Source organism: Gavia stellata, chromosome 10 (assembly GCF_030936135.1).
Source record: "Gavia stellata isolate bGavSte3 chromosome 10, bGavSte3.hap2, whole genome shotgun sequence".
NCBI classification, from domain to species: Eukaryota; Metazoa; Chordata; class Aves; order Gaviiformes; family Gaviidae; genus Gavia; species Gavia stellata.
In genome coordinates this window covers 23719420-23740881 of record NC_082603.1, presented here as the reverse complement: position 1 = coordinate 23740881, position 21462 = coordinate 23719420, and the positions used below count along the sequence as shown (strand labels likewise).

The following is a 21462-nucleotide window of genomic DNA, read 5'->3' as shown; positions in this document are numbered from 1 at the left end:
TGCGGCCAGCAGCTGTGGGAAGGGCTCTCTGGAGCAGGGAAAGGAAAGGGGCCAAGGGGCCGTGGCTGGCGGCGGCGGCGGAGCCAAATCCTGTTTCCCATGCAGCGTTTCCTGCTCTCCACCCATTGTTTGGAGACAGCCCTGACTCCAGGAGCCGGCAGGAGCTGCCCCACACAGACTCTACCCTGGTGAGAGGTGTGTGGTGATGCTGAGGCCGTACACACCTTGTGACACCTCGGCCTCCTGCTGCCACAAGTTGGGGCATCAAGGCATGGCCCCACCTGGGCTTGGTGTTGTGCCAGGGTCTGACTCATGCCTGCAGCAGTCCATCATGGGGCCGCTGTCCAAGTTGAAAGGGGCTCAGTGGGAGCATAGGCAGGGCAACGAAAAGCCAGCCAGCCTGCATGGGACAATGCCTGCTGCCGAGGGAAAAACCCCTCCATATTGTAGTAAACATGTCTGGGACGAAGCGGAAAGCAGCAGAAAGCCTGGCTTTCCCTGAATGCTTTCCCATGCACAGCGCTGGCATGGGCACTGGCACCGGCAGAGCACTGCATGGCCCCGCTGCCCCCCCAACCCCAGGGGGTCCCACACCCAGCCCTCCCGTGAGGCTGCCCCGGCAGGCTCCGGACTCTTTGCCTTGCAAACGAAAGGCATTCCCCAGGATATTACGGTAAGCTTCACCCACCAAACCTCACGCTGCTTCACAAACTGAGCTGTTCCCACGTGAAAGCCAAGGCTGCCAGGGAGCGAGCCTCATGTTTTGGTGTGTCCCGAGCCTATGCCGTATCCGGCCAAAAATCTAAAGCACACATGGAGAGGAAGGGGAAATCCATTCATGGCTTCCGACTATTTACAGCGTGCTCTGGGGCCGCACGGTGCCCATGGTGTGCTGAGAGAGGGATGGCAGCGGGCAGGGGCTCCCCCAGCACAGCCACCCGGCCACCCTGCGGCAGGAGGGATGGAGAGGTGCCAAAAAAGATGGACACCAGATGCAGCTGCCCCTGTTTGCCTGGAAAACTAAGCATGGTGCTTTGCTGTGGGCTGTGCATAGGCACCGAGCTCTGTTTGTGGGAGACCCCAAGGGCACCCGAGGCACAACCATAATGTAAATGTGGAGCACGAGGCCATCCCGAAGCAGGACGCGCAGGGGCTGGGCAGCCTAGGCTGGTCCCTCCTGCCCTTGGTGCCCTCCTGGGGAGCCCCACATCCCCATTTGCCTGGCCAACCCCAAGCTCATTTGTAAGCACGTTGGGTCAGGGACTCACCCGTGTACTCAGTACAGCTGCAGGAAGGGGACAGAGGCACAAATAGATAAATAAATCGCTCCTTCCCCTAGTTCACCGGCTGTAGAGGCCAGTCACACTCAGAACCATAATTGCCATCGTGCCACCATGTGCTTACACATGCTGCATCTGGGGAAGCAACTTGTTCTGTGCTCCCCTAGCAGCACACAGAGCCATGAGTTGTGATGCACTCTGTGAAATGTCCTCTGACACGAGGATACGTTTGACGACAGGATTATTTACATAGAACAAACACACTTACGGGAAGGCTTTGCAACCGCAGACCCTGCAGCATGCTCCTCCATGGAGGACAGCATGACTTCTTTTACTGCCAGAGAGGAACCAGGGCATTACTTTGCTCTTTTGGGGAATGGGAGCCATTTGGGGTCAGCTTTCCACACCAGGTGATACCCAGGAGATCTCAGGGATCCACTGAGGGATCTGGCCCAAGCTGAGTTGTCCCCTTGCATTTTTTCTAGGAACACCTGGATAAGAGGTGTTTATCTGTGCAGATGCCTTGGGTTGGAGGTGGGGTAGGAAACCTCTCTGGAAGGTTTTGTGGGGAGACCCAATCAGGACCCTACAGCTCCAGTTTAACCGTATGCATCTCCAGAGGAGGAACCAGGGAGCTGTGTGCAGCCGAGCCCAGCCAAAGCAGCTCGCCACACTTGTTCTCCTGTAATACGAAAAGCTCCAGCTGCCCAACCCACAGCACACTGAAAGCACCTGAATTTCTGCTGAATTCACAGACCTCAACTTCTTTGCTGAATCACGACAGGCTAAAAAAAACGAGTGACAAAAATACCCCTTTTTGTTATCATTTGCACATTCTAATGCACGGCACCGCATGCCAGAAACCATAATGCACCAATACGTTTCCTGATAGGAAACGCAAACGCCCTGCGAATCCACCGACAGACTGGGCTGCCTCAGCAACATTTACTAGCCTTGTCTTCTAGCTGTTTGTTTTGTTTTACGTGCATGGTGAGTCGTGGGGAGGCCCTGCAAGGCCAGGTTAGGGGCTGCTCCTGCCAGGTCTAAGAGCAGCCCAGGACCAGGGTGGCCGAGCATCCCCAGCTCGCCTGGTCGCATCGGCCGGGAAGCTCGGGAGCAGGCAGCTGCCTGGCTGCGTTGGTGTCCACCACATGCTTGCAGGATCAAGGATGGGCTGCTGGGAAGCCCTTTCCCTGAGGAAAGGGTGGGACGCGCGGCCGTGGAGGAGCCCCTTGGCAGCTGGGGGAAACGGGGCCGCCCTGTCCCGGCCACTGCTGGGGTGGAAACTGCAGAGCCGCAGCACTGTTGGCAGGCAGCTTCCTGCTGCTGAGTGGGAGCAGGAATGAGGAGCAGGGAGCAGGGAAGAGAGCTCGGGGCTCCCTTCTGCTGTAGAGGCAAAGCCGGGAGCGGGCGCTGCCAGCACCTCCCCTGCCTGGGTTTGTGGCTCTGCCAGCCCTTGCCCGCTCACCCACCCCGGCACCTGTGGGCACGGGAGCACGTACTACGCAACCGTGTGCCTGCAGACACCCGCAAGATGCTGCTTTGACATGATTTCCCAGATTTTCACTGACTTTATGGCAGGGCTGGCAGGGAGCGCTATTGATGAGCGGGCAGGTCTGTGCAAGGGTGCTGGAGGCGGTGGGGCACTTTCAGAGGAGCCTTGGATGCTGCTCAGGGATCTCACATTTTTATCAGTGACTCCCTGACGCTGGAAAGCCAACACCGTTGAGCCACTGCCGGGCCCAGGGACCTGCCCGTTCGCTGCATGTTTTAAACACCTTTCCGCCTGAATCCCAATACGGCTTTTATTTTCCTGTAGGAAACTTTCCCGCTGCCTCAGCCCCAGCTTCTTCAGCAGGGGTTTGCTGCATGCTCTTGCCGTGGGTGCGTGGAGCCGGGGCACCGTGGCCGGCGCAGCACCGGGGCCAGGCTCAGGCTGCGCTCTTCAAGCACGGCCGTATCGGGGAGGATACCACAGAGGTGCCCCCCTCCTCCTCTGGCCCCTCAGCACCTCCCGGTGCTCCGCTCCCACCGAGGCAGCCCCCACGGCACCCCACGGTCCACCATGCAAATGCTGGCCCCGGTTCCCGGTCACAGGAGGCAGCGGTGGGAGGTGGCGGGGCGCGGCCGTTAATGTGTAACCGGTGCTGCCACCTTTCACCCGCGCGCAGCCGTCAGGAGGGAGCGGGGCCGTGGCGGCAGCCGGGTGGGCTCCCGGGTGCTGGTGGTCTGCGGGGCGCGCAGCTGGGGCACGGGAGCTCGGCAGGGGCCCCGGGCCGTGCAGCCGCGGCCACACCTCGCCCGGCACGGCAGGCTCCGCCGGCTTCCCAGCTTTCCCTGAGACTTGTTTTCCTGCCCGGCGGTTTCCTGGAGCCAAATGGCTCCTGCCTGCCTGCTCGGGGTCTGCAGCCTCCTCGGCGCCTGGTCAGTGGTGATGGGACACCCCTGCAGCCTCGACCAACAGGTAGGGGGGCCAAGGGGGCTCCGGTGTGTGCAGCAGCGGGGGGCGGGCAGGGGCACCCCACTCCCCGTCCTGCCAGCACAGCTGGGCTGGCGGCACTGTGCACCTGCGGGGCAGCAGGCCCTGGCAGGCAGCTCCCACCTGCACGGCTCGAGACACGAGGAGCAATGAAAACCCATGGGAGCAAGCGGAGTTACCTGGGAGATGTGCATTGCCAGTGGCCACCAGCCGCAGGGGAAGTTCACCCACGCCTGCAGCCTGGCTGTCCTGCTCCTAGCCCTGCAGCAGCCCTGCTGCCAGCCCCGCAGCACCCGGGCTCGCAGCCCCACAGCACCCCTGCTCCCAGCTTCGGGCTGAACATGTCACATTGTCCAGCCCATTCACCCGAGCACAGCAGGGCTGGCAAAGGCTTGTCCGAGCCGTGGCGTTTCCGACTCTGGGGGTCTCTTGGCTGCTGCCATAACGCAGCTGCCCATAAGGGGTGCATGATGAGCAGCACCATCCCTGATGGGCTCCCAGCCCCTCACTCCCTTCTCCAGTGCACGGTGATGCAGTGACTGAAGCCAGGGTCAGGCCAGCTGTGGGGTCAGGATCCCTGGGCACCCATCCTGCCTGGACAAGCGCCACAGCCAGCAGCTTCGCTGCGCTGGGCAGGAGGCAGGAAAAGTGGCTGTCGCCGGTGGATGGCACAGGGCAGCGCTGCCCACTGAGCTCTCAGATACTCCCTCAAAAGGTTTGCGCTGTTTTCCCCAGCCTCCCCAAGCCCAGCCCTGTTTGAGCTTGAGACAGGACCTGTGCAGTGACCCCATGGCTCAGCCCCGTTATAACCCAGTCCTCGGCAGCCCAGGTTTATAAGTGCAGCTCTGTTCCTCTGGTGAGCAGGGACGGCAGGAGATTTAGGCAAACAGGAGGATGAAAGGAGAGGTGATCACACGAGCAGCAAAGAAACAGAAAGGCTGGCTAGCTGGAAAGCAGCCAGACCTAGAAAGCCGGGACTACAGACCGCAGAAAACTGCCAGCACGGCATCTCTGCCTGCAGGGCCCAAACACGGCATTGACCAGGAGCCTGTGCCTGCCCAACCAAACGTGAATTGCTGCCCTGCTCTCTGGCAGCTTCAGTTTGGGCAGCTGGGCCTCTCCCACATAAAGCCCAGGCAGGAGTTAACACATGCTGGGGACTGCTCCCCAAAACCAGCTTGAATTTGGCCCCTCTGTTTTTTGGGTAAAAAAAATCCATCCATGTGGGTTGATCAATCCATCCAGCATGCACTGCTGGCCTTCTGGGACAGCGAGTGGTCCCTGCTCTGTTTTGTTTACTCGTATAGCCACAGCCAGCCTGCGCTAAGATGCTGTCACTCACCGCATATCCTCAGAAACGCAGGAGGGCTGGAGGCACGGGTGCAGTGTCCTGCACAGGCCCTGGGGAGCAGCTCTTGATACGTGTGCCTGGGGCAGGTGCCCACCGCTCTGCAGCCCGGCCGGCTGCTGCCGCCTGCCTGCCTGCCCTTGCAGCGGGCAGGGGTCTCACCCGCTTCCCTGCCCCAGCTGGGAGCAAGCCCTTGTGTGACACAAGAGCTCCTGGGGAGCTAGAGGTGGGGATCTCAGGGAGGAAGAGGAAGGCACTCTACATGCTGACCCTATATGACAACTGCCCTATAAGGGAGGACAGGAGGGTGACAACCTGGTCCCTTCATGCCCACTCCATCTGTTTGGGTTTCCGCCCAGCTCTCCACGCTCCTCCTTTACTCCTTCAGTCAGCTGCAAGGGTAATCAATTAAGACATTTTAACTTCTGGGGAGTCTCGGTCTAGAGATCCTCCCCAGCATCAACAGCCCATCTCAGACAGCAGCTCTTTTCCCAGGGATGGGTCGACTGCAATGGGAAGAGCCTCCGGCACGTTCCAAGTTCCCTTCCAAGCAACATCACCGGTTTGGACCTCTCCTTCAACAACTTGGTCATGCCCCGTCACGGGACTCTTTTGATGCATTTCCCTTCCCTGCGCTCCCTTAACCTGTCTAGCAATGCCCTGCTGGTGCTGAGCCCAGCAGTCTTCTCGAACCTTGGGGCACTGCGTCTGCTGGACCTGAGCAGCTGCAGCATCGCCTACCTCCACACGGACGCTTTCAAGGGCTTGGGAAACTTGCACACGCTGCTCCTAAGAAACAACAGTCTGCAAGAGCTTGAGGTCCCTTTCTTCCTGCCACTGAAGGCTCTTTTCCACCTGGACCTGCAGCACAATGCGCTGGTCTCTCTGGACACTTCGAGCCTGCAGCTGCTGGAGGCAGTCCCACAAGTCCGACTGGAAGGGAACCCCTGGGTCTGCGACTGCACCGTGCACCCTCTGCAGCAGTGGCTACAGCGCAGGCATGGTGAGCGGATGGGGATGGGTGGCAGGAGAGGTATCGGACAGGAGGAACCCCAGGCGCAGGGGTCGTGCTCGATCCTTTTGCTCCAAGCCCTGGCAGGCTCTGAGATGGCTCTCCAGGGACCTCTCCCACTCTGTTGAGGGACACACAACTGAAACGTGTAATTTCCTCGCTTGCAGTTACACGTGATACCAAAGATTTCTGGGAACAGCAGACAGGATAATTTAGCCACTCTTCTGGGAAAGGGGCTGCATGTAAAGATCATCCCCTAAGTCCACCTTTATGTATCTACATGGAGCAACCACATTTTTAAGAGCTGCTGAGCACTCGGCAGCTCCTCCTGTGGGGCAGGATCAGGCTCCAACCTTCTGAGCTTGGCTCCCAGGCAAAAGCAGCCCTGTGACAGCGGGGTTTCTCTCAGTATCCATGAATTTGGCATCATCCAGTTAAAAGGAGCCAATCATGTTCACATGCTTGCATGGTTCCTTGGTCAGGGAATTTTTTCTTTGGTTGTGCCTTACAATGTGCTGAGGGCCAGCGAGGCTGGAGGGCAGAGCCAGGAGCACCTTGCGATACATTGCATTGACCCAGGACCAAGCAGGGATTGTCTTCTCTAAACTGGGGAGAGGACGGGTGAAGATCCCCCATCCCACCTTAGCCTGTGTCTCTCCCAGCTTGGCAGGTAACCTGCGCATCACCCCCAGGACTGCGGGGCTGGGAAGTTGCAGCTCTGGATTCCGAGGAGCTGGGCTGCCAGATGAAGCAGCGGTTTCCTCGGGGGCTCAGCACGGTGCAGCAGATCACAGTGACCCACAGCAACAGTAAGTTGTGCAGCTGCGGAGGCGTCTGTAAGGTCTGGTTCCCTCCTGCCTTCCGTTCCCCGAGGGAATCGCAGCTGGAGACTCCCTGCTCTGCCCCGCAGTCCCAGAGACTCAGGCTGCCCAGCCACTGCTGGGGCAGTGGCTTGGTGGGGAGGGTGGCCACTACCAGGAGGTGTTTGCTGGCTTTGCAACAGAAAAGTTAGCAGATGCCACAAGAGCCACATGGAGCACAGACTCCATGGTGATGGGCACCAGTATCAGACAGCCGTCCGGCAGTTTTCCCCGCAGTGTTCATGCACCCTTGGTAGCTAGCTCTTAGTGAAGAGCATTTATATTGCTCCTAATGAAAGCAATCCAGTGCTGACTGCACGCCGCAGGCATGCACGGGGCTGGCTGCTGAGGAGCGCTGGGTATGCTGCAGGCTGACCCGCCATGCTCTGACATGCCTTTCCTGTGCCGCAGCCACCACACTGCCCGCTGGGAAGGGGGGAAGGAGCTGGACATACCTGGTGGGCTTTCTGGTGGCAGCAGTTGGCATCTCCATCCTGATCGCGCTCGCTGCCAAGTGCAAGCTCTTCCACAAGAACTTCGCCAGCTACCGCCACCGGCCACTGCCCGAAACCAGCTCCATCGGAGGCAGCCCCATGGAGGACAGCAGCAGTTGGGACAGGGGGTCCTCAGGCCGGGGGGCCAGCGAGAGCCACCCCATGCCCGGTGCCACTGACCTGCAAGCTGAGGATGATGACGGCTTCATTGAGGACAACTACATCCAGCCAAGTGAGCAGCTGCCAGAGGAAGAGGAGCGGGAGCTGCACCTCTCCATCTGAGTCTGCAGCCCAGCCACCACTGTTGCAGCCCCTCGCTGTCTCCCCCATCTCCATCCCCTTCCTGCCTCTTCCCGCCTACCCTTGGCTTTTGGCCACACGTGGGGGCAGGAGGAAAGGAGCAGAGAGGAGCGGGAGAAGGGGTGGGCTGGAGAAGGCAGCCGGCCCCATGGTGGCCCAGTGTGATACCAGTGGGGCTGCACCGGCACGGGGACACTGGACCTGCTGCTGCTCTCCTGGCCCTGCTCAGATACTGAGGATGAAAGAGATGGCACTGATCACATCTGGGCAGCCTGGTGGGGTGGAAAGAGGAGCCTGCCCTGCGGGCTGTTGGGCACTGGCCCCACTGCCCCACAGTGACAGACCCAGCCCTGCTTTGTCCCCCAATGCGTTGTCACTGCGGGGTGCGATTAAAAATTGATATAACCCTGCCCCTGCTTGTGATGTTTTGTTGGGGCTTTCCCAGTGGTGGTGCTGGGAGGAGACCCCCAGCCAGGGTGTGGCTTTTTTTGCATGCGTTTTCAAGAACCATAAATACATTCCTCGTTAACTGTGGCAGTGACAGAACAGGTCTGTGGCACAACGAGTGCTCTTGTGCAAACAAATCTGTTAATCTGATATGGTGCAGGCAGCCCTGGTGCATCGTCGCAGGATTTCTGTGCACATCTCTCCAGCGTTGCTTCCTGCCATGTCGCTTCTCTCTTTTCTCTCTTCCCTCTCCAACAAGACCAGCTAAAAAGGCACTTGCCTTTCCCATGTCAGCTCTGCAGAGCTGAGCAAACTTGTTGGTGGCGCTGGTTGCAGCATCAGGCAGGCACGTGCGCTGGGGCGAGACAGCCCTGTCCCTCGGCATCCATTACAGAGTCCCGTCTGTATCTCTAACCGTGGAGTTGTACAAACATTATAATTTTTGCATTCCTGTCATCTTTGTGGTATGATAAACAGCACAGGAGACACAGGTCACTGCAAGTTGTTTCTGCTGTAGCTGGTTGTGCCCGCGTGGGTCACGCTGGAGTTAAAAGCAGGGAGCAGCAGCAGCATTCACCCTTAGTAAGTGATTCACAAGGCTGGTACCATCCGGCCAGGAAGATTTCCCAGGGCACAGCCCAGTCATTACCATCCCTGATCGCCTGGGAATCTCTCCATCACGCTCCGGAGCATGAAACATTATCACAGGGACGGCATTTCTTGCAGCCCTGACACACGGCTAATTCCCCCATCTCCTTCAAACCTCTATTTCGCTGTGAACTGCCTTTCTACTGCTCTACTCATTAAGATATTTATAGACCACAGTGTATACAAAAGTAAATAATACACGTCAGAGAATGTAAACCAAAGGGGATGACTGGCTCAGGCATTGGATGGGTGATACAGGCCAGTGACTTAAAGCACCTTCCAGAGAGGGAATGTGCTGTTTGAAGCCAGGAGGAGGAGGAAAACCTGCTGGCTTGTTTCAGTGGTCAGTCAGTTTTCTCTCTTAAATGAGGTATTTCTAAACTGAGCTTGTCCTGGCTTTAGTTTTGCAGCCACTGCCTCTTGTTTTGCCTTCTATGCTCACCTTAACAGCCCTTTACTACCTGTGAAAATACAATATAAGCTGTAATTTTTGGAAGTTTCTAACGTCTTTCAGGTGAGATAGGAGACTTAAATCTGAAGGCTGGGAAAATACAGTTACCTGTTGGAGGATATTTGTCAATAAGCTTTTTATCACATGAATTCATGCTAGATGCAGTATTTTACTTTTGGTCTCAGCTATGTCAAAAAAACTGCTTCCCAGGCTTATTTATCCAGGATCTCATTCGGTCTCATCCCTCAGTACCTAGTGGCGGGCTGCTTGTCTACTTTGACCCTGCTGGGAGGCCCACCTGTTTATTCTTTAACAGAGCAGATGTGGCTGGTTTTCGGGTGTGCAGAGGGTCCCGGTCCCACGGCAGCCCCTCTGCCCCCTCTCCCAGCAGCTCCAGTGCAAGCAGCCGGGAGCCTGGCAGCTGGCGTGGAGGGAAATGCATGTGGCATGCAGAGCTGGGAATACAAGGGGGGCAGAGCAGAAAAGGAGGACCCTTCTCAAGGGTGTCCCCCCAGGAAGCTGCAGAAGGATCGCGGCTGAGGCTGGCAGATGGGAGCAGTAGCAGGTATGCAGGCAGACTGGTTCCAGGCTCGCTGTAGGGAGCAGCTGCCGCCGCAAGGCTCGAGGCTTGGCCCTACCGCAGGGCAGAACAGCTTCTCTGTAAACAAACCAGCTGGCACCGACATACTCAGGAGGCTTTGCATGTGTTCCGTGAGCTCCTTTCAGGGGCACGGCAAGATCTTAGGTTCACAGAGTGGTGGTAAGGGGGACCGGCTATGTCTAGGTCCTTAAGCAGAGGGAGATGCACGTGCATCTGGAGGTGGGAGTTGTGTATCAGGAAATAACTACATGTGTTTGGGGGCGGTGGTGGCGGTGCCACACTAGCAGATGAGCTGCAACCACAGCCGCAGGAGAGACCTGGGCTGTCATGATTTCTGCCCTGAGCTCAGCCTGAGCAGAGGCCAGCTCTGCACAGCCCTGCCACCTCCCGCTCTGCAGAGAGGCCAACGCTCAAGCATCAGCCTTCAACACAGTCAACTTCTGCAACACTTTATTATGTATTTCCACGCACAACACAGGAACCAAGAAAGGAACAAACCAGCACTGCTGCTGCAGGAGGTGAGTCAGTGACTGGGGCTGCGCAGGCTGCCCATCTCTGGGCACAGCCTGTTCTCAGCCCTTATTTCCTCAGCTTGCTGACGTGGCCCACGAGCGTCCTTTTCTGACACAGTTCATGGGCACTTGGGGCACATTTTGAAGGGGCTATGGAGGGGAGGATTCACATTGATATGCAGGCAGCGTGGAGCTGCGAGCTGGGCACAGTCACGCATCTTCACAGAAATGTCCAGAGGTGCAAAGCAGCTGGTGTGCAGGCAGCTGTGGCCTGTCCACACCTGCAGGTTGGGGGAGCTGGGAGTAATGGCTAAAGCACTGATGCAGGCAGAGGCAGTGCAGCTTGGCATAACTGCACATGCACGGACACAGACGTGCAGAGCAGCAATGGTGATGGTGCAAAACTGGCCAGTTCTGGCCTGTCCCTCCCTGTGTATGCACAGGGGTCCCGGCTGGACCTGGGGTCAAACAGCCTGGAGGGGAAGGACAACACTTTGCATTGCAGAGGATGTAGCACAGAAGGACCTGAGCTTAGTAACACCCTCTGAACTCTTGGGCAGATCAAGAGAAGTGATGCAGAGAGAAGAGGAAACAGCAGTTTAATAAAATCTATAGATGATGTGAAAGTGGCAGAGGAAAATGTAGAAATAACAGAGATCCAGAAAAGAAAAGCCAAAATGGTGTTCCCGTACTTTTGGGAAAATAATCCAAGGCTTTGGGGGGAAGGAAAACCAGCAGGAGCAGGGCAGGAGCAGATGAATACCGAAGTGCCCTCATGTGATCTGAGTGCATGGGGGATGGTGTGGTCTGGAGCTGCAAAGGGATGAAGTCCTCATTGTCCAGTGTATACCTGGTGGAGTTCACTGATGCTAAACTCTGACACTGCTTCCGAGCGTAACACGGGCAGTGGTTGTGCTGCTACTGAGGGAATGAGCTATCATCCTTTTCCAAATAAATCTGTTACCAGACAGCAAGAAAGAATAGCTCAGTCTTGTTCCATTACAGAGGGGACTTAGAAAATAATGAGCAAAAATAACAGCTGGGGCAGAGCAGCTCAAGTGAGGAGGAGATGGGAGCAGACAGGAGGATGAAGAGAAGGTTGCGCAGAGGCAGCTTTGCTAGGAGGTTAGGATCTGTGTCTATGGAAGGGGCAGGGAAATGGTTCATGGGTCTATGGAGGAAATGAGAATTTTGACAGGTAAATTAGCCTCAAGTCACAGGAAAAGCTGCCAGGGGTGAGTTGTTAGTCTGCCTCGGGGAAAGGCACCTCAGTGGTAGACACCTTGTAGAGATAAAACACCAAAAAAGCTCCAGGTAAGGCCCCAGTGGTAGCAGAAGAGCTTTTCTGCCCTGCAGCAGCTGCAGCACTTGAGAGATAGAAACAGCGTGGGAACACAGAGGGACTGGGATGAGCTGCAGCGCTCCCGCAGCAGCAGAGGTACCTCTGCTTGGGAAACTCCTGTCAGAGGGCGACAGCACTACCCCCTCGCGCCGCCCTTGCAGGGCAGCAGTCCCAACCCTGGGATTCGGGCATCCCATCACCATCCCCCAACGGCTGCACCTTGCTGTTTGTGGCTCGTGTGGCTGGAGCACACTGGCGTGACAACAGAGCCCCAACACAGCGTTCAGCACTGATAACCCACCAGGGCCCTGACACCAACACCCTTTGATCACCCCTTTGATAAACCACAGAGGATGGGGGAGCTGCAGAAAGGTAATATTGGAACAGATCGTGGCATTGCAAATACAAACAGCATTTCATACAAGGTCCAGTCATGCTGGGGCTCTGGCACACAGAATCCCACGCAAATCCCACGCTTGCTTTCACAGACACACAGGTGCTTTCTTGGGAGCAGCCCCTGCAGCTGTACCTCCCACCGAGCTCCCTTCGCTTGTGCTGCACACCTGCTGACATGCAGAATATTTCTTGCCATTCACCAGCTGCTAGAGGCTCTACTTTTCTCAGGGGTCCCTCAGCCTGGGAGGGAGGGCATGCACGACACAGGGCATCACAGTATGCTTAGCATGCTCCCACCTCCACGGGCTCAGAGGCATGAAGCACTGCTGCCAGCTGAGGCAGCGGTCTGAGCTGGCAGCTCTGCACGGAGCACAGGGTGGTTTTACACCATCTGCAGTTGCACCTTCTCCTGCCAGGAGAGCACACGACACAGCCCCGGGAACTGCAGGAACCAAGCAAGTACTGGGGTCGCAGGGGTACAGGACAGGCTCACCTTAACTCTGTCACAGGGGTCACAGCTGGGCAGGCAGCAGCTGTCACAGGAGGCTTTGCGGAGATAAGTTGCCAACCAGGCCAGCGCTGTGCTCCTAATGCGCCGAGTCACAAAGCCCGTGCAGGCACCCCAAGTCCCTGCTGTGCCGTCAGCCTGGGGCAAAGCAAATGCCGGTCATCTCCAAAAGAAGCGCAGGCGCACCGCAACGCTTGCCTTTCCTTGGGCAAAGGCCGGCACAAGCCCTGCTGATGGGTCATATCCAGTGAAGCTTACGCAGGGGTGTCATGGGTCAGATCAGGTTGGCCATGCTGGAGGTGGGAGGAAGCCGCCTGTTTGCAGCAAGGCGGCCGGAGATGGTGAAGACACGGATCTCGCCAGTCTCCAGGCTCCGAGGAGCAGCCTGGCGGCAGGAGGTGCAGAGCAGGTAGAGCAGCAGGCAGAGGAGGATGGCACTGCCAGCAGTCAGGAGGACAACCCCGCTGGTGAACATGCTGGTCAGCGGCCGTGCAGGGCTGAGCTGCATAGTTGTGGTGGAAAGGATGGTGAGCACGACCCCGCAGACCACCAGCACCAGGGCGCTGAGTAGCAGCACCAGGCAGTCTGAGAAGCCCCCGCTCTTCAGGAGCTCGATCTGATCCCGGCTGCGGATGCAGTTCATGTCCTGGATTGCAGAGCTCAGCAGCTGCTTCAGCAGCACGAGCAGGGCCAGGAGGCAGAGCGTGGTGCCCACAGCCAGCCGCCACTCCCCAGACCGGCTGCTAGTGCTATACAGCAGGATGATGCCCCCGATCCCGCAGGCCAGGATCAGCACCACAGCCATCCCATAGCACAGGATGGACTTCTTGGGGTCCTGGAACCACCAGAGCTCCACATGCTCCTCCAAGATGTTCCTCTGGATGTGGTCCGCGTCCGCAGGGGTGCGGGGGCTGCTCAGCTCTGCCAGCTCTGGCATGGTGCGCGGCTGGGTGGGGAGGGCACGGTGGGGTGGTTGCACAGATGAATCTACACCCTTACAGCAAAGTGGAGGGTCAAGGCAGCAGTGGTTGTGAAGGCAGCTGCATTTCTCAAGCGGGGATGCCTCTGTCTCATTCTTTGGAGCCTGGTGGAGCTCCTTTCTGCAGCAGTGCCACCTGGAGAGCTACGGTCCATGCGCTGGGGCTGAGCCCACCACCCAGGCAGGGCTGCAGGTCATGGTGGAGCATCCCCAGAGCAGCACCATAAGGGAACAACCAGGGCTGCGTCCTTCCTTTCCTGTGTCTTTCATCTGAAAGAGTCAAGAAGAGAAGATATCATTAAACAGAGACCCTATACCAAAAAATCCCCTGCCAAACCCTGGGCCTTGGTTGCTCCAGGCTGGCCTGCAGACCTTCCCCTGCCTCCCTCGCAAAAGCCCCGTGCATTGGAGCACAGATCAGCCACGCACGTCTTCCCAGGAGACCTCCACACACTGCGGGGGGACCTCAGCCTTCCCCAAGGGCGAGTCTCCTGCCTCCCCAGCCCCGTGTGCCCCGCTCAGAGGCTACTGGCACATCTCTGCCCTCAGGACTCTGCCTGCAGCTGGTGCTGGCAGCAGGGCAGGGACAGAGCAGAAGCAGGTCCCTCCTGGGATAAAGCCCCATTCACAGCTCTGGCTTCACATGCTCCCTCATCAGCATCAGCCTCTTGTCACCAACTGGCTCTGCTGCCCAGAATGACAGCAGGAGGTGGGGGTCAGGACCGGGGCTTAACCCTTCCAGTCCAGCTGGAAGAGCGGGAGCTGCACTTGCTGCATGTCCTCAGCCCTGTCTCTACCCCTGCACCACCAGCAGTCCCCCCTCCCAAATCCTCTACAGAAAAGTGATGGTTACATCTCCAGTGATCTCAGCACTTCCCTGGAAAGAGCCCCCAAACAGCTGGGACCTGTCACCCTGCAATTATCCTCTTCTTTCTGCTCCTCCTGGTTCCTGAAGCACTTCACCACTGGAGGGGAGCAGGGGAAGGACAGTGGTGGCTGCACGGTGGAGGCAGGCTCCGTGGTGCTGTGCTTAGCTGGGCTTTCCTTAGCATGGCATCTTGTCTCAACCCACAGCCCAACTTCCCAGGCTCATCACCTCCCCAGTGTCCTGGCCACCCTCAATGCTTCTCTGGGTACAGTTTTACACTAAAAGTGGAAACCACTTGCATTGCTCTCACATAACCTCCTGCCCGGCATGTGAGTGCTTCAGCTGGTCCCACAGCACCAGAGGGACCCTCCAGCACAGCTGGTACCTAAAGCAAGGAGAGGTGCTGGGGAGGGTGGTGCAGGAGCATCTCAGGTATGGCTGAGCCCTTGAGACATGGGGCAGACCCTGGAGACCCTCAAACTGCCTCCCCGGTCACCTCCCAAACAGGACAATGCACTCGTGGCCATCACAGGCACACGCACACAAAGTGCTCAGAGTACCGCAGGAGCCGGTGGTGGGGACAGGAACTGATGCAGATCCCCTGTGTCAGAGCTGTGTCACTTCTCCAAGGTGGGGGAACAGCCATAGCACCCTGCCTGCTAGAAATGGCTCTCCAGGAGCCCGTCAGCCCACGCCAAACACACTCCACTTGTTTTTGTGCCCTGCACAGTGCTGGGACTCCAGGCTCATTACGCACGGGTGGGGATGATTTGTGACCTCCATGCACGGCCGCTCTGCACACACCAGGGATCTTTCCTCCCACAGCTCTCCCTGGTCTCAGTCTCCACAGACCACATCCCCTTATGGCGCTGCCTTTGCTACCTGCAAACGCCTCAAAATCCCGCTTCATCTGGGACAAGCCAACATGGGGTGGGGGGAGAGGGAGGACAATAGTGTGGGGGTGCCTGAACCAGACACTGCCTGACAGTGTCAGGCCAAGCTCCTCCTGAGTCACTCCCCGGCTGTGATGGAGCATGAGGTCACTTTGGATGTGGCTCAGGGCACGCTGCCAGCTGGCAGCACGTGTCCAGGAAGTCTCTAACCACTGCGGGCTTGCATGCCCGGGACCCGTCGCACCGTGTGAGCTGCGCACTGGGCTATTCCCCTGCATGGCTGCTGGTGCTTGAATTGCCTGGGAAGGGAGTGGGCTGGGACACAGAAACCCAGGCTCCAGAGGGTACACTTGCCTAGAGGCCCATGGGACATCTGCAGCTCCTGGCTAGAGCCAGAACAATCAGAAAGCATCAATTAGAGAGAAAAAAAAGCCGTGGTTGAGCATACTGATTTGTGGCTGCTGGGACCCACTTCGATTTTGCATGAGACAGCAGATGCTTTGTGCTGTTCGCATGTGCCCAGGACACAGGTCCCCGAGAAGGTCAGGATGTCACGGGGCGCTTTCAAAGTAGATGGGTGAGAAGATGTTGAGCCTGGAGACATTTCTCCAGCCTATGCAAACCAGCTCGGTGCTAAGCACTACTTCCTTCTGCCTTTCCTTCTCCAAGCACAGAGGTGCCTTATCTCCTTCTTACCAGCAAACGGGTGAGTCTAGTAGATAGCAGGTTTGTAGATTAGATCTATATTTTGGACTAAGAAAACATAAAGCTTGAAGAAGTGCAAAGTCTGCGGCCTTCTGCTGCTTGACCGAAGTTGCGCACACAAGTTGTGAGTAAAACAGTAAGCAAAAAAACCACAACAGCACAAACCACAATGGGGGAAAATGCGACCAAAAATCAAGCTGCAGCACTGCATTCTCATGTTACTTTTTAAAATTTAACCAATTTAATTTTTATTTGCTCAGAAGAAGGTCAGGGAGCAAGATAAAACAGCTGGCTGCAGAACAAAATAAGGTGTGACCTCTACGGGCACGTATTTCCTAGTGTTATATTAACCTCTATTGAACACATTATTTTTGAGGGGCAAGACTTCTACTGAAGTGTGCCTCCATGGTTTCTTGTGTCTCTTTGAAAATGTTCTGGGAATACTATCTTTTGCTCTATAAGCATCCAGACTTGCTTGGGCTTCTCTAGACTGCAAGGGTTTGTGTCAGTAGTGACAGTGTTCTTATTCTTAGAATCACAGAACAATTCAGGTGGGATGGGACCTTGCGAAGTCACCTGGTCCAACCACCTGCTTAAAGCAGAGTTAACCTCAAAGTCAAACTGAATAGCTCAGGACCTCATCCATTCGGGTGCTGGATACTGCCAAGGATGGAGGATCCACAGCCCCTCTGGAATCATTCCAGTGTTCAACCATCCTCACCATGAATAAATTTTTCCTTAAATCTAACTACAGTTTCTGATTCCTCAGCATGGGTACATTGCCTCCCATCCGTCCCTTGAGTACCTCTCAAGAAAAAAATTTGTCTTTATATTTTAAACCAGAGCAAGCCCTATCCTGGGCTGTCACCCACCACTCCTTGGAAAAGGCATGAAACAAGATGTCACAGCAGCTTTGCTGATCTGGTTTCTTGGCATTACGCAGCACATCAGTTTGCCCAGATCAGATCGAGAGAAAGGAAGGGACGTGGCTCCCTGCTCTGCCATGAGGGAGAAGGACAGCCTTTCCACAGCAGTTGCCCCTTCTGTAGCTTTTCTTTGGGCTACCTGGTCTCACTGGTCTGGGATAAACCATAACACAGACCCTTTGGGAGCTTAAGCCAGTTAGCGCATCAGATTAGCCAGTTTGATAACATGTATCACAGGTCATTAATCTCTACCATTTACTTTATACTGAACCCAGTACCTTCAGCACTCCCCTCTTTGTGCATAAGAAAAAAAAGGACAGGACCAGCCCTGTCACACAATGCTTTCTGACTGAAGGCCACATCTTAGGAAAAAATTTACAGGCTGTCCTTCCCCCGTGCTGGCTGGCAGCTGGGGAGAAAGAGCAGGAAAGCACTGGGAATGCAGGAAAACAAAAATGTTAATGTCTTTCCTTTTTTTTTTTTTTTCCCTATTCTGGCAACATTTAACTGGGAATTGTGTGTCATCATCAACTAGTTTCTGGCCACCCCTGGCTGCAGGTGTGAGAGATGCGTGCCTGCCGACCGCCTGGGAACCGTATATGTGTTTATTTATTTACTTGTAGACTTTTTGCCTGACTGTCTGATATCTGACAGACAGGCCATGGACTGTATGTTAATTAACACTTTCATTTCAGAGCCACATGCAACTCATCTCTTGAAATATTCCCCACTTCCCTCCTCTCCCCGAACCCAGGGTACACCATGAGACATTGCTTACCCACAGCGTTCAGGAGGGGAAGCCTGGGGGTGGGACAGGCTCCTGCAGCGCTTGCAGCCTTCAGAAGGGTATTATGAAGCTATATGAGCGTCATGGAGACCAGGGGAGTCTGGCAACATTTGCTGTAAAATAAACAACCATACATAAAATGATTTGCATGAGCACTCTAAATGAGAGCCAACAGAGCCTCACAATCTCAAACAGATACAAGCCATCTCCTTCCCCTGCTTCTCCAGTTCATCACAGCTTACTTGCTTCTTGGCCAGGTTTGGCCATAACCTGTTTGGGATGGACTTGCCACCACTCTGTGCCTCGCGTGACCCCTTACCCAGCCCCACAGAAACCTCTAGCCTAGAATAGGCATAGGTATTTTCCCACCCTTTCATGCAATTTTCCCAACTCACTAGTAGGCTCAACGAGAATGAAGGTCGTATATCTCATTTAATGCCTGAATTACTGCCAATGCACAAAGCAGAAGCTCTGAATGTCATGGTGCTCAAGGCCCCTCTGTGCCCCTGGGAGCAGGGATGCTGCTTCCCTGGGATGTGTGGGAAGGTCCCCTTTCTTCTCCTGAGAACTCAGGAGTGGGGATAGAGAAACCTGCGGGGAATGGGAGTAATGGGGCTTATACGTGGCATCTGTCTGTCTCACGCAAAATCCTGGCAAGAGATCCACACTCCTTTGGCTGCTGCATCAATCACTGATTCCCAGTGCTCCTCCTTTCTGGGGCTGTTCAAACTCCAGGCAAACCTACGCTGTCTAATCTATATCTGGGGAGAGCGCACCCCCTCTACCCTGCCAGAGGGGTAATGCTTTCCCAGAAGCAAGCATCGCTCCCACCAGCACTCCCAGCACCAGACATCATTCGGAAAGCCTCGGGGAAGCCGTGGGTGATGGTAGACCATCCATTCCTGTCACCAAGCCTAGGGGCTCTGGAGATAAGGCTGGTGGAGGGCTTGTTGTAACAGGGTCAGTGTGCAGCTGCTTTTTACAGAAATCTAGATAGCTTTGGTATGCTCCATTATAAAGTTTCGTGTTCCCCTTCTTCTCCGTATGTGTAACAGGCATCCAGCATCCTGACCCCACAAAGCCTGTCCTGATGCATCTCTGCCAAGGGAGGCCTGGGAGTCCCGAAGGAACTAGAAAATCCTGAGCCTTATGTGCCGAGAGGAAACACAATGGCCCAAGGAAGAAATAGTGTGGAGGCAAGAGGCAGGATCTCTTACGGAGTATGTCTGAAGCCGCCCCCAAACCTGCCAGCAGCTACTGATGAAATACAGCCCTTCCCGCACCCTCACGGGTCCCAGGGAGGAGGGCTCACTCACCTTCAGCAGACACTGCCCACACGCTACAGCCCAGCACTGTTCCCTGCTCCTGGCTGGCAGCAATAGTTTTTCCGGACTTCCCTTCCACTGGGTCGAGCTACCAAGGGAGCTCGCGGGGAAAATCGCTTCCCTTCCTCCGGCAACTGCCTGCCAAGAAACAGGTGCTGCTGCCGGCTCCCCTTCCCGGCGCAGTGCGGGCGGGCAGCAGCCACGATAGGCTGCAAGCCCTCACCTCTCGCCCGGGCAGGTGCATTCCCCAGCAGGGTGGCGTCTCAGCAAACCTGCTGCTGGCCTTGGAGTGGCTCCAGAGCCGGGCCGGTGTGCAGGCGCTACCCCTCCCTCCCCAGGCAGGATCTGGCTGCGCACCCATCCTGGAAGGTGGCTCATTTCCTCCGGGCTGGAGGTGAAGGGGTGACAGAGCCAGGGAGCAGCTCCCAGGCAGCAGGCGAGAGGAAGCCTGCAGCCAGGTTGGCAGTGCTGGGGAAGATTTAACACATTCAGCAAGTGTTCAGTATTATGTGGTATTAAATAAAGTAGCTCCTGCGCTTCTGTACAGGCTAGGGCCATTTTGTTGCGTCAGGACGGGATCTTTGTATGGCATTAGTCCAGGCAGGCACTTAAGTCAGGCAAGATGCCATTGTGCTTTCTCAAAGTGAGCTGCCATCTCCCCATCTCCAGGCAGCTGCAGTACCCCCCTCCATGGGAGACAGCAGCATCAGCAGAGCCCACCATGCTGCCGAAGAACGGACCTCCTGGTGATCCGGGGGAGGAAAAGGGTGACAAATTTGAGAGGGATTAGGAAAGCAGAAAAGGACTCACTTGAGAGAGGAAGAGAAAAAAAGGGAGTAGCAGGTACATTGAAGCCAGCAGGGCAATGGGACTCCCAGACTGATTGCATGCCCCCTCCTTTGTGGCTGGGCTTAATGACAGCAGAAGGGATCACTACTGTGAGTCTGAGCAGCTGGAAAATCTCTTGGGAGATGTAGGAAGAAGAGAACGAGGCTGAACAACAGCTCTTGCCTGACTAATGGAAAGGGAGGCTCAGTTATTAAGTCGCATGCTAGTTTTTTAGCAGGCTATGAGAAAGGAAGCTTAGGATATGCTAATACAAAAGACACTAGTTAGTGTGACAGCTTCAGGAATTTGTCTGAGTAAAATCTGATGGATCTTTTGAGACTTGTGAAATACCATCTGTCCAGTGGTTGCCCTAAACCTAAAACAGCAAATGGGATGTGGTGGATTTCCCTGTACAAACACCCTTGAACAGTGAGCTTACCCCTACCCAGAAAAACCTGTCCTTTAGTTGGGCCAGTTAACAAACATGTCATCCAAGGGGAAACCTTATTCAGCTTTAAAAATAGCCATATATTCACTTTAAATAGTGGGCTGTAACTTTACAAGAGCATGAAATGCTCACCAGCTCCTTTAGAGAGGTACCAAGAGGAGAAACAGACAATGCAGACCAACAGAGGATGAAAGCGGAAAGTCTCTTTGCACCCTGAAAGAATTCAGAAGGCCATTAGCATACAAAACCATAATCCAGTTACAACTTAATTCTGAAAACATCTCTACAGCACATGTGTGGGAGATTGACCTTGGTCTAGTTTTCCCAGTATAGAAGGGGCCTGTACATCTATTTTGTTTCCAGCAGGTCTCTGATAAACCTCAGTTGCAACATTCTGCTGTGCCTGACTTCCAGTGTTCTCCCTTACAAACAATGTTTTAGCTGCCTCTTAGCCATCAAGATCAAGTTCAAAATCCTCTTGAACCTAGTTTGCCAGCTGTCTACCTAGGCTTCATCAGACAGGCCTTGTATTTCCTTTAAAATTTTTCTAATGAGGGTGACGCGTGGGCATACTTTTAAGGATATTAATCACCACTTAGAAATCATTCTTCACCTGCATGTGCTTCTTCCTCTTATTAGGAAAAGGTTCTTCTTTTTCAGAAAGATTGATTCAATTTCTCTAAACTACCTGTATTAAAGCAGTGGCTTCTACCATTCAATTTATTCTGACAGAGTGAGGGGAAAATTATACCACATGGGAGTCTAGCAAATTAAAATGGGTGTGTTCTGAAAATTTAAGAGGGAACTAGTTTCTAAAATATTTACTAATTACATTAATTACATCCTCTTTCTGTACAGGAAGTATCTAGATGATTATATAGAGAGGCGGGGGAGAGGAAGAAAGGGTGTTAAGCTAGCACATTAACAGACCAATTCCATCGTAACTTCCTCATTTTGTTCCTGTGAAACTTATGCTTCATACAGATTAAAGCTGCAAAATGAAAAAAGTAGGACTAAAGAAACTT

General features: G+C 55.2%; 2 protein-coding genes across 2 annotated transcripts; one reads left to right on the top strand and one right to left on the bottom strand.

The window, feature by feature from the left end:
- Positions 1-5698: 5698 nt before the first annotated feature.
- On the top strand, positions 5699-7755 carry C10H1orf210 (chromosome 10 C1orf210 homolog). The gene is made up of 3 exons (XM_059822298.1): positions 5699-6110; positions 6782-6928; positions 7391-7755. The coding sequence occupies exons 1-3, from the start codon at positions 5699-5701 to the stop codon at positions 7753-7755; spliced, it is 924 nt and encodes a 307-aa protein (XP_059678281.1).
- Positions 7756-12952: 5197 nt separating this feature from the next.
- On the bottom strand, positions 12953-13615 carry TMEM125 (transmembrane protein 125). Its single transcript, XM_059822293.1, has one exon. It carries the CDS (start codon positions 13613-13615, stop codon positions 12953-12955), a length of 663 nt encoding a protein of 220 aa, XP_059678276.1.
- Positions 13616-21462: the final 7847 nt, after the last annotated feature.